The 12,462-nt window shown below is 37.4% G+C and overlaps 1 protein-coding gene across 1 annotated transcript; it reads right to left on the bottom strand.

Moving 5' to 3' along the window:
- Positions 1-9,684: 9,684 nt before the first annotated feature.
- On the bottom strand, positions 9,685-11,997 carry LOC134204211 (probable cytochrome P450 12a5, mitochondrial). Its single transcript, XM_062679040.1, has 8 exons — positions 11,886-11,997; positions 11,433-11,485; positions 11,018-11,264; positions 10,843-10,959; positions 10,505-10,777; positions 10,274-10,430; positions 9,968-10,216; positions 9,685-9,900 (listed from the first exon to the last, which is right to left on the bottom strand). The coding sequence occupies exons 2-8, from the start codon at positions 11,455-11,457 to the stop codon at positions 9,685-9,687; spliced, it is 1,284 nt and encodes a 427-aa protein (XP_062535024.1). The 5' UTR covers positions 11,458-11,485; positions 11,886-11,997.
- Between the last annotated feature and the right edge of the window lie 465 nt (positions 11,998-12,462).

Raw genomic sequence — 12,462 nt, 5'->3', positions numbered from 1 at the left:
TGTGTAAAATAACTCAATTGCTTGTGAAGTAATGTTGAACGCATGGTTGTTTGTCCGTCAATGGATGCAAACATAGGCAATCAGTAAATGCGACGCAGCGATTATTTCATATTATTTTGTATTATAATATTTCGTTACAGAAAATTCTTCAAATTTCCCACTTTTATAGTAAATTACCATCATTCTATTTTCTAACGCGCTTGTGACAAACTCATATGAAAGAAGAAACAACATTCCAGCTATATTCACTCTACGTCCAAACAAATGAACTGCTCGTTCCCGTTCTTCAAGCAGTGGCAGCAAGAATCATATCGGCCATTTCAATTTGCGCTTCATCCATTGCCCTCGTCCCTTGTGGATCGTTATAACAACGAAACAACCCAGCATCATCGGTCACGGTTTAATTCAGGGTGAAAATTCAATCAGAAACATTATTGCTTGCCGGCACCGGGAGCCTATTCGCTTGAATTGTGCAAACTTCATTGTCGGCTCGAGGGTGGATCGCGGCTCATACGATATATGTGTACCTAATACGTTTGTTAATATGGGTTAAGAAGTATGCATGTAGATTCATATCAAATTTCACGTGTTTTAATTGTTCAGAATGCATTTAATTTTTTTCTATCGTGTTTTTTTATCTTTCGGTCAAATTATGGATTTAGTAATTACGAAATAACGAAATTAGAAGTGAGTAAGTGAAACATGAGTAACATTTTTAGCGATACGATAAAATTGTTTTGAAAGAATCTCCATCCACTCAAAAATTGTCTAAACGCGTTTTTACCTCATCATATTTCTGATCAACACATTTAACTGGGAAACTTATATTAAAATTGGTTAAGATCGGCTGTAAGTTACAAAATTGGTTGTCCTGGTTCAATGACAAAATGACACAATCGCCATGTGCTCGCAATAGGTTACATTCGATGTTTTTTGGAAATTATCTTAATCGGTTCTGTTGACAAAACAAAATTAATACAAATAAATCTGATTGATAAGTGAAAGATTGGGAGATATCTACCTAAAGTTAATTTCGCCTCTCGTGTGTTTTCCAGTTCAAAATTGACCTTCATCACTTCTTTATACACATCATACTCTATAGAGGAAACTGATTTTAATTACCCACTTGTTCAATACTTCAATAATATTTATCACGAATCGATGTTTTATTGCATCGCTTTCGCTCCGACCGAACCGAATCTTCCCACACCGCACTCATGGCGTCAACGTCAACATTACCAGCAACCATGCACCCTTCATTTCTCGACTCTGTTTTGTTTAATGTGCCATCAAATCATCTGAAAACACCGTCATCAATCTCACTAATTTTATGCCACCGATAGGATCTCCGATTACCCTTCGAAAGACTGCACCGGCCGGAGGAGATTCCTCCACGGGCTTAATGGCACTGATGACGGTCAACGTTGGTGGTCCAGCGTGTCGTGGTCATCTTGAAAGCATCTGGCAACGGCAGCCCTCGGCAACAAAGGCAGCCTGAAGAAAACTGAAAACAGTGTCGAGATACAAATGGTCTATTGGGAGGAGAGCCAACAACACGCATTGTTGATGATGCTCTCTGGCCGTCCATTTTCCATCGCATTTTATCACAAACGAGGAAACATTTATTCACCGGGTGAATATCTATCTTTTTTTGTTGTGTGGAGGTTACCTCTTGCTTCCTTACAGATAGAATCGACCGGCGGTAGCTCTTTACTGTTTTTCTACATTTTTCTCATGAGAATGTTGCTTAGAACGGAACATGCATGTAGGATGGTTTGTAATAGAATAAAGGCGCATCATTAGGCGCAGATCTATTTCGAAACAGGAGAAGGCCGCCGCATTGTATAACATGGACGTTTAAGTTTTAATCTTTCCGTTGCTGGATTTCTGTTTTATTGAAGAGAATAAGGTTGTGGCTCTTGGCTTGTTAAATGCAATAGATGCAATGTTTGTTTTGGAGTACTAGATACAATATTTGCATTGTGAAATAATGTTTAGTCAAACACAATATCAGCAGATTCTCTGATGGCATTGTAGTGATTTTCAACTTCCAATATTAAAATTTTATTAAGAAAAATTTAAGCCACACATAAAAGACATAACCTCTATTCGTCAAGCGAGTTGATTAGTATATAGAAGTCGGCCATCCGGCCCTTTTATCAGAAATTCATTTTTGGAGAGAACATATCGACGGTTTTGTGCAAAACAAGCAACACTCCAAATTTGCAAAGTTTCAGAAACGATGTTTTAATTTTTTGACTCTAAAAATGAAACTATTATATTTTTGAGATTATTTCGAATTTCACGGATCTTTCTGCATGTGTTGATACAAATGGTAAACTTAGCGAGTAAAGGCGAGTAAACTTTGTAAAATCGACAAATTCAAGGATTCATATACACTTTTCGAAAAATCATTAAATTTTAAAATACACATAACTATTGATATAATGTGAATTTCGACAGTTAACAAACAAACAATTTTGCGATGTGCCAGTATTGCACGAAACCGTCGATGTAGCCTTTTTTTACACCAAAGGCAAAACATATTTTGCATATCTGCATGCATGCCCTACAGCTTATAAGAAGCCCACACATTAAATGTTTTTTCTCGAGCTGAGTTGAGTCAGATAAGGGTGAGATTCTCTGATGATAATTTTAAACAAACAAAATGGTGCCAATACATTAACAGAACTCAACTTTGATGTAGCTAATAAAAGAATTTTCATTTCGAGCAATAGAAATTACTATGGTTATAAAAGAAATTTTAAATTGTAATTACAAAGGGGCCCTCCTTAGCCGTGCGGTAAGACGGTAAGACGCGCGGCTACAAAGCAAGACCATGCTGAGGGTGGTGTCTGATTCTCGGTGCCGGTCAGACAATTTCGGATTGAAATTGCCTGACTTCCCTGGGCATACAAGTATCATCGTGTTAGCCTCATGATATACGAATGCAAAATTGTAACCTGGCTTAGAAACCCGCAGTTAATAACTGTGGAAGTGCTTAATGAACACTAAGCTATGAGGCGGCTCTGTCCCAGTGTGGGGATGTAATGCCAATAAGAAGAAGAAGAACAACAAGAAGAAGAATTACAAAGTTTGTGATAATAGCCTTTAAATTCAGTGAACACCAATCATCAAGGAAGAGTCTTCAAATGTATAGCCAAAAATTGATATTAATTTGAGGTGCTTTAACCAACTACCCAAGTAGCACACGTAACATCTTCCTAAAAGCACTTTGTTTCTATTCAGTTTCGTTAAAGGCATTGGAAAAACATCAAAGCACGAAAAGTTGCATCAAGATGTCGAAAACGTTCGAATTGTGATCAGTTTCATTAAAATTGCAATGCAGATACTTTGACATTTGAAACAAACAAGCAAAGAATATTGCACTTCATGTTGCAAATACGAAACAAAATCAGTAAGTTGCATATTTTTTACCATTTACCAATTTCTTGCACAGAGTGTACGACAACACTGCCTGTAGGTGTTATGCAAATTATGTTTGTTGTGGCACATAAGCTTTTGTGAAGGCTTGAATACATCCCCAAAGCGCCAAAACCACTTGGTATATTTCCTAGTACATTCCTCCAGATATTCCTCCGAAAAGTTTCATTAAAAAAACCTTAGAAAATTACTTTATGTATTCTTCCGGAAATGTCTAACGAAATTTCTCCGAAAATTCTTTCCGAATTCTTCAAATTCTTCACGAATTTCTTCAGGAAATTCCTTATGGAATGCATACAAAAAATTGTTTCAGTAATTTCTACGAAAATGTTGTTAAGAATTCCTTAGGAGAATCGTTAAGGAATTCCTTCGGAAGTTTAGCAACTCTTCAATTTTTTAAAGGAATACGTCCTCATGAATTTCTTCGGCAATTATTCTATAAATTCCTCAAATTAATTCTTCCAGAGATTGCATAAGGAATTTCTTTCCTAATTTTCCTAAGGAATTTCTTCGGAACTTCTTCCAGCAATTCCTTTAAAATATTCTTCGAGAATTATTCCAGAACTTCCTGCAGGAATTCCATCGAAAATGCCTTCATGGGTTCTTTACGAAATCCTTCAGATTTTTTCACTGTTAGTTGTTTAATTTATTTGTTTTATTTTTTCAAAAATTCAATTAGCAACCGAAAATTATTTCATTATCTAATTTTCAATGGATATCCTGGAAGAAACTTATAAAGAAATCCCTGATTCAATATCCAAAGGAATTATTGGTGGAGTTTTTTTTACATTATTCAAGGAATTTTGTTTGAGGAGCTCTCAAATGAATTTTTGGAGAAGGTTTTAGGAAATTCCTGAGGTTTTGTGCAGGAATTTAAATGTATTTCGAAGGCATTTTAAAGAGAGCCTGAATGGATTTCGAAAATAGTTCCCGTTAGAACTACTTTAAGAGATTTTGAAAGTATTTCTAAACAACTTTCCACAAACCACGTAGGCCAAATTTTCACATTTCAAACCCACCACCTTCCTGCCTAGTAGACTTTTCCAAAACCCTCTCCCACTTGCCTTGAAGTCTACGTAGACTTTGTCAATTTAAAAATGTCATATGTGATTGGAAAAAATTGGAAATCAATCACGTTTTCAGCAATTCAGATATACAAATCCATTTTCAAAACCATGTAAAATTACAGTAAACTTCAAATTTTTAAACCTAACAAAATCAAACTGAAAAAATCCAACTCAATATCAATTAAAAATTCAAAACGAAATCAAATTCAATCCTCTGTCCATAGCTCCTGAAACCAAATCTCGAAGCCAATTAATTTAATTTGTGTTGAGGATTCCTCCAGAGGTGTGCGCACCGCCACCGGCACTTGCATAGCGCGCCACTGCTTAAAATCTGTCACGCATCTGAATTATAATTCTTCATGCCGGTTGCCAAATTTCGAGTTGAAATTGAGAACGTCAGTCTACATTCCAAAAAGATTGTCGTAGAAATTCCGTAGAATCTCCGATTGATAACCTTCAAAGTTTCCAGGTAAAGAACTCTACGTGATAATTCCTATTTTTCTTGAAAATTCCATTCCGTTGAAATCTCAAGATTTTTCTAAATTCCAAAAGTTTTCCGTTTGAGTAATTTTCCGTGAAATTTTTATTATTTCCCGTTGAAACCATGCTAAAGGTTTCCTACGATATTTATGTTTCTCTTGCAAAGTAGGAGCGATTTCCTGAAGAAATTTATGAAAAAAAAATCTATGGACATTCAAAGAGTTTTCAGATAATTTTCGGTGGAAATTATAAAGGATTTCAGTTGAATTTGTGGTGAACTTATCGTAAAAAATAGAATAAATTTCCATGAAAATTACAAATGCTTTCTTACAAAATTGCAATATTTTTTGTGAAAATTCAAAGAGTTTTTGGTGGAAATTCAAATAATTTCTCGTGAAAGTTTCCAATCAATTTTTCCATCGATAATGCCAAGAATTTTCAGTAAAACTGCCGAAGAAATTGCCGTTAAATTTCGAAGAATTTGCTTATATGTATGTCAAAAGAATTCTCCAAAATTCCAAGAATTTCAGAAATTAGAAAATTTTCCCGGGGACTTCCAGAAATCTTCAGTGGAAATTCTGAAATTTCACTGAAATTTCGGAGAATTCCCTTACAAGTTCAAGAATGTCTTTTGGAAATTCCAAAGACTTCTTCTTGGATATTCCAAAATGCTTCCTTTGTAAATTCTTAATAATGTTTGTCGAAGTGCGACATAGTTCTTCTTATTCTTCTTATTGGCATTACATCCCCACATTTGGACAGAGCCGCCTCGCAGCTAAGTGTTCATTAAGCACTTCCAGTTATTGCGAGGTTTCTAAGCCAGGATACCATTTTGCATTCGTATATCATGAGGCTAACACGATGATACTTTTATGCCCAGGGAAGTCGAGACAATTTCCAATCGAAATTGCCTAGACCGGCACCGGAATCGAACCCAACCACCCTCAGCATGGTCTTGCTTTGTAGCGCGCGTTTTACCGCACGCTAAGGAGCCCCATAGTGCGACATAATTCCAGTATAAATTCTAAAGAATCACTTGTAGTTTCGAAGAAGTTCCTGCCGAAAATCAAATGATATTTTAGTAGAATCTACAATGTAATCAATGTAATCCAAGGAGAATTTGAATTTTTCGAAATTTTCATAGAATACTTGGAGAATTTTCCTCCACACACAGAAGAATTTGCTGTTGAAATCATGATATTTGCCGTAGTACTATTATTTCAGTGAAATCCATAAGAGATTCGAGAGATTATTTCGTAAAATCTTGCAACGGAAAATCGAAAAAATCAAACAAGTGAACTTCGCAAAGCTGCTGTATGAAATGTTTTCCGAAAAAAAAAAAAAGTCACGTAGACTTTCCGTATACCCCGCCCCTTCGTAGACTGACGTCGACTTTTTGAACCCCTCCCTCAAAGTCTACGTGGTTTATGGACAACCCATGAAGGAATTTCTGAAGGAATATTTGAAGGAATTTCCGGAGGAGTTCTCAAAAGAATTTATGAAGAAATTTCTTATAGAATTTCAGAGGAAATGCCTACTGGTATTTCTGAAGTAATCTAGATTTCTCCAGGATTTTCTTTTGTAATTCTCAAAAAATCCTGGAGATTCGTCCAGGAATTCCCTTGGATATTACCTCAGAAGTTCTACAAAAACCTCCGAAAAGAATTCAGAAAGTCTTTCGAAAATTATCTCAAGCAATATTCTGAAATTTCTCTCAGGAATTAGTTCGGTAAAGTTCCTTCGAAATTTGTTTAAGAAAACCTTGGAAAAATCGTTAACGTGTTTTCCCGATAATTCCTCAAGAAATTCTTCTAAGAACTCTTTTGGAATTCCTTGAAAAGTTCTAGGACGAAATTTCCTTAAGAATTCCTGAACTAGAACTTGAAGGAATATTCGTAGAAGTCCCTGAAGGTTTTTTTCAAAGTAACTCCTGAAGGAAATTCTTACAATCTTAGATATCTCCGAAAATTCCTTTGGAATTCCGTCAAGACGTTCAGAAATTATATTTTACGTATTTACCTTCTGAAAATCCTTCTTTTTGAAATATCTACAGAGAATGTTTTGGGAGTTCCTTAGGAAATAGTTTCAAAATTCCAAGAAAAAATCTCTAAAAACTCCTTCAGAAATTTATTAACGGATTACTTCGGAAATTTCTGTCAGCTTCGAATTTTGCTTTGGAATTTCTTTGAAAATCAATTTGATATTCCTTCGAGTTCCTTAGCAAGTTCCTTGACAATAATTGTTCCTGAAATTCATAGAAATTCTTCCAAACTACTTTAAGCAATTTAATATAGAATTTCTCAGGGTAATCCTTTGAAAATTCCTCCAGAAAATTTTGTTACTTCAGAAGCTACCTACAGACACTGACAAAACTAGCTCTGTACAATCGTTGATTCGTCCAGTCGTCCTGTACGGCCATGAATCATGGACGTTAAAGATGCAGATTATCAAATTCTCAAAGTGTTTGAGAAAATACTGTGCTCAATACTTTGCAGCGTGGTGGAAAATGGTAAATGGAGCAGACGAATGAATGAACCACGAGTTAAACCAAGTATAAAATATGCAGACATAGGCAGGTTGATAAAATAAGGCAGATTACAGTGGGTTGGACATGTAGTGCGTATGCAGGAAGAGAGACCAGCAAAGAACTTGCAGAGAACCTGAACATGACGTTGGCTCTGGGGTGCAATCGAGGAAGATGCGAAAGCAGCCGCTGATGCATTTGGAAATACTGTTAGAATTCCTTCGAAATGTCTGTGGGATTTGCTCAAATTTTCTTAAAGGTTCCTACTACACTTTCCACTACCAGGAATTTTCGAAAGTCCTTTAGAAAATTCTCTTAGGAATTCCATCAGAATGTTCATTCTTTAATAAATTTCCGAATGAATTCTGGGAATATTTTGTTTATAAGGATTCCCAAAGAGAACCTGAATGGATTATTCTTTCTAAAGTAGAAAAATTCTGGAGACATTGTCATAGGATTTTACAAAGGAATTCCTAATGAAATTCACTGAGAAATGCCTGTAGGAATATTTAGCCATATTTTGTTGGCATATTTAGGCAAATTTCAGGAAAATATTAGATTTTTTCGGACACTTAGTTATTTTGAGATCAAAACGACTGAAGTGCATCTAAATCCTAAATTCGAAATAACTTTTGAAAAAAGTTATTACCAATTTGCTCTATGACACCGAAATTTAATTCTTCACTTAGTAAAGCAGGATTTATTGTTAAAATTTGATTAATCAAAATCAAAGAGAAACAAAATAGTGGTAATTCAAATAACATTTTGAAATCAGGTATTGATTAGTATCGCCGGCAATTGACTATTTTGAATGTGCTGTTTGGTGATCGGCAACCGCAGAATATTCCAATTCCTACCGTGTTAATCAAACCCCTTTATCCAAAAATCCACAGTAAAATTGTTTTTTTCAGCCATTGATTTTTTCATCCACGCCGGTTCACGCCGCCGCCGCCGCCGATGAAAGTCAACGGCGCGCCGCCGTGACGCCGCCGCCGGGGGCAAAAGTGACCACCACGCCGCCGCCGCCGATGATATGACCGGCGCACAGGTCTACTGTTGATTGGAATATTCAAATTATTTCATGAAAAAAATGTTACTTAGGTCCATTTTGAAAAGTTAAGCGAGATATCTACAATTGTATAATATCACGTTAAGTCATACTAGCCAGCTATTTACTTTAATTGAAGAAGTAGTAGTATTGAAGTAGTAGTCAAGTCTAGGCAAAATATCTACTTCTAAAGAAGGAACCATTTCCACAATTGCTAGATTCAAACACGGGCACGGGCAAACACATGCTTTTGAAGACAGAATAATATCTACCCTTGCCTTGAAGACGGAATAATATCTACCCTAGGAGCAAGCGCCTTCTTTCAATGGATCATATCCACCATTGTTTCATTTCTGGCAAACGCCTATTTTCAAAGAAGGGACCACATACACCTTGGTCTTAATCCGGACAACCTCCTACTTTTGAAGAAAGAATTACATCCATCATTGCCTTTATCCGGACAAGCGCCTTCTTTTGAAGAAGGGATCACTTCCACCATTGCCTTAATCCAGGCAAGCGCCTATTTTTAAAGAAGGAATCACATCTCCAATTACATTAATCCGGGCAAGCGCCTACATTTAAAGCAGGAATCGCATCCGCATGCTTCATTTGTCTACTTTTAAAGAAGGAATCACATCCACCATTGCCTTAATCCGGACATGCATTTGCTTTTAAAGAAGGGATCCCATTCAACATTGCCTTAATCAGGACAAGCGCCGTCTTTTAAAGAAGGGATCATACCCATCATTGCTTTAATTCTGGAAAACGTCTATTTTTAAAGAAGGGATTACATCCACCATAGCCTTAAACCGGGCAAGCGCCTGCTTTTAAAAAAGGAACACATCTTTATTATTCTTCTTCTTCAATGGCTCTACATTCCAACTGGAACTTGACCTGCTTTTCAACTTAGTATTCTATTAGCATTTCCAAGTACAATGGATACACTATGCCCAGGGAGTCGAGAATGTTTCCAACCCGAAAGCACCCTAGACCGGACCGAGTATCGAACTCGCCAATCCTACGCCTTTGCTCGCAAGGTTACTGGAGAGCCAGGGATCACATCCACCATTGCCTAAATCCGGACAAGCGCCTATTTTTTAAGAACGATAGCAATACGTAACTTAACGAAGCATACTGATCTCCATCTCCAGCATAGCCAACCGTCGGCCGATGCAGGTTCTCACGCCGAACCCAAACGGCAGAATAAGAAAAGGATGCGCCTCCTTAACGCTCGGATATCCATCCATCTTGAGCCATCTTTCCGGTAGAAATTCATTGGCACGGGTCAGAAACCGTTCATCGTTCTGCAAAATCATGGAACTCATTGCCACGTCGGTCTAGGAAAATAGTAAATCATGTATGTCTTTAGTTATCCGCGAGGCCGCATCCAATGGCGAAACATACCCCTTTTGGAATTTGGTAGCCCTGCAGAACCAAATCTCTGCCTGTGGCACGCACATTTGCGGACACAGGTGGACACATTCTTATGCTTTCCTTGATACAAGCCCGTAGATATGGAAGGTTATGCATATTTTCTGGTGTCAATGTGGAGTCCTTCCGAGGTAAAACTTTTAATAACTCTTGCCGCAATGTAGCTTGTTTTTCTGGGTTGGAAGCAAGACAGTACAGAATACCAGTGACACCAGCACCCGTCTATAAAAAAAATAGTTCTAGCCAAATAAATGTTGATTCTAATGAAACATCAACAACCGTATCGACACCAGCCATCAGCATATCACACGCCATGATAAAAGCAATATCTCGGTCAACTTTTAGCAATTTCTCTAACACGCTTTGGGATTCACTCGAAGTTGTTGGATTTTTCTCCAATCTGATTACCGCCTCGCTTATTTTGGCTATCACGATTCTGGAAGTAAAGATAACGCTTAACATCAGCGGCTCATAATAAGCAACAGAAATCTTGTCGCATGTCATACACACTCAGTAATTTTATCGAGCACTACCATTAGTCGCTTGAACGAGGGTGTTTCGTAGTATTTCCAGACTGATGGAAGGACGTCCAGTTGATACGTCAACTCAAAGAATTCCTGTAAATACTTGACTATTATTGTTGCTTCTTGGGACTGTTCACTGTCAAGTAAACCCAAACGAGCGTCCAAAGCCAGAACACCCATTGATTCAAGTGCCCAACGATTAATCCATTGTTTGAAATTGGCCGGCAGCTCGTTCTTGATGTCGCGAGTGGTGAGCATTCTATTGAGTATGAGAAATAAACTTTTAAAATGTAATTACATTTTATACAACTGAAGATTTTTTACATTGCCATAAGTTGATGAGCTACTTCATCTAATTTGCTCACATATAGTTTAACGGTTTTCGGTTGCAGCATAACAGGATTCACTGTTGTACGGAACTTTTGCCAGTTTTCTCCTTGGCAACAAAAACAAGCAAAACATGGTCAACCAACGACTCACAAAACTCCACCGGACTCACTCGGATACCAATCCTCCTTTACCCTTAAAAACGTCCGTTCGAACTTGCGTCCGATAGTACTCGAAGGTGTCCAAGCCACGACGTAACGGCCACTGGCCTTCGTTGCGAAACAACCTTTCATAGTCGTTCGGATGGAAGCTCAACAAAAGATCTCTTTTTCCGAACATCCCAGGCATTCGAACCAAGTCGCCGTAATTGTCACGAAAAAATCGATACACATCGGGAAGGCCGGCATTCTGCTGGAGACCTGTAATTTATGTCATAACATGAGAAGTTACAAAAAAATTTGACCCGTATTCAGTCAACGATAAAATTACTCTACTTGCGGTAAGCTAAGGCTTACTATTACATACGATTTGAGCAGCACTTCGCTCGATTAGATCGTTCTTGAAACAAGTCTTTCAAAAAGTCTCACCTCCTGGTCCAAAGTTCCTCAGCATTTTGTATATACTTGGAGCAGGAATTTTACTATACGGCATATTGATAAGAAAATTATTTTGAGCTTTTTAGTGGAATTTTTTCACCTGTCATAAGACGAGTTTGAACAATCCCATTGAATTCCACCACTTAATTGTATCCTGACAGATACGTATTTCGACCTCAACAGTAAGGCCGTCTTCAGTGTCTTGTACTTGACTCGACTTGACTAGTCGAGTCAAGTACAAGACACTGAAGACGGCCTTACTGTTGAGGTCGAAATACGTATCTGTCAGGATACAATTAAGTGGTGGAATTCAATGGGATTGTTCAAACTCGTCTTATACGGCATAGCTTTATCCCAGTCTACCTCTGGGGTTTTTGCAACGCTTGTTACCAGATTCATTTGTTGGCCAAAACACCTTCCTGACCGAGCTCTACAAATACCTACCATTACAGAGCCAAGTCCAACTACGTTAACGCGCGACATTTCGCAAAAAAAATCTTAACGAACAAAACAAAAAAAAATCGCATTGATGTAGATTCGTTCACTTACAGCTTGCTACTGGAAACGACATTTAGATTACTTTCAAACTATAACCCGAGAAAACATCTCACGGTAGGAAGTTTATTTTTAACCTGAGTTTTGTTATAAACACGTAAACAACTTGCTGGGCGAAGAACACTAATCGCAATGTATTTATTTACTTGTTATGGTCAGTGATGACAAACCACGTGCAATTGTACCTACAATTATGTCAGTTGATAACGATCGCCGCAGGGGAAGTGGTGAAAATAACAAATCAACATTGGCACAAAGGGCTAAATGAAGTGACTTAAGCAACTGGACAAATTCAGTGCATGTAATCGCGTTCTGACTGCTATCAAAATCATTTAATTAATCATCTACAGTAGGTGTCTTGACCTTTCTCAAAACAGTTTATGTTGTGATTTTTCTATACGCGTGTGGCTATGATGTATCATCATTGTTTACGCACACCTAATCTAATCTATTTAGTGATATGAGT

This window comes from Armigeres subalbatus, unplaced genomic scaffold (genome assembly GCF_024139115.2).
Source record: "Armigeres subalbatus isolate Guangzhou_Male unplaced genomic scaffold, GZ_Asu_2 Contig455, whole genome shotgun sequence".
Taxonomy (NCBI): Eukaryota; Metazoa; Arthropoda; class Insecta; order Diptera; family Culicidae; genus Armigeres; species Armigeres subalbatus.
This window is presented reverse-complemented; position numbering and strand designations above follow the sequence as displayed.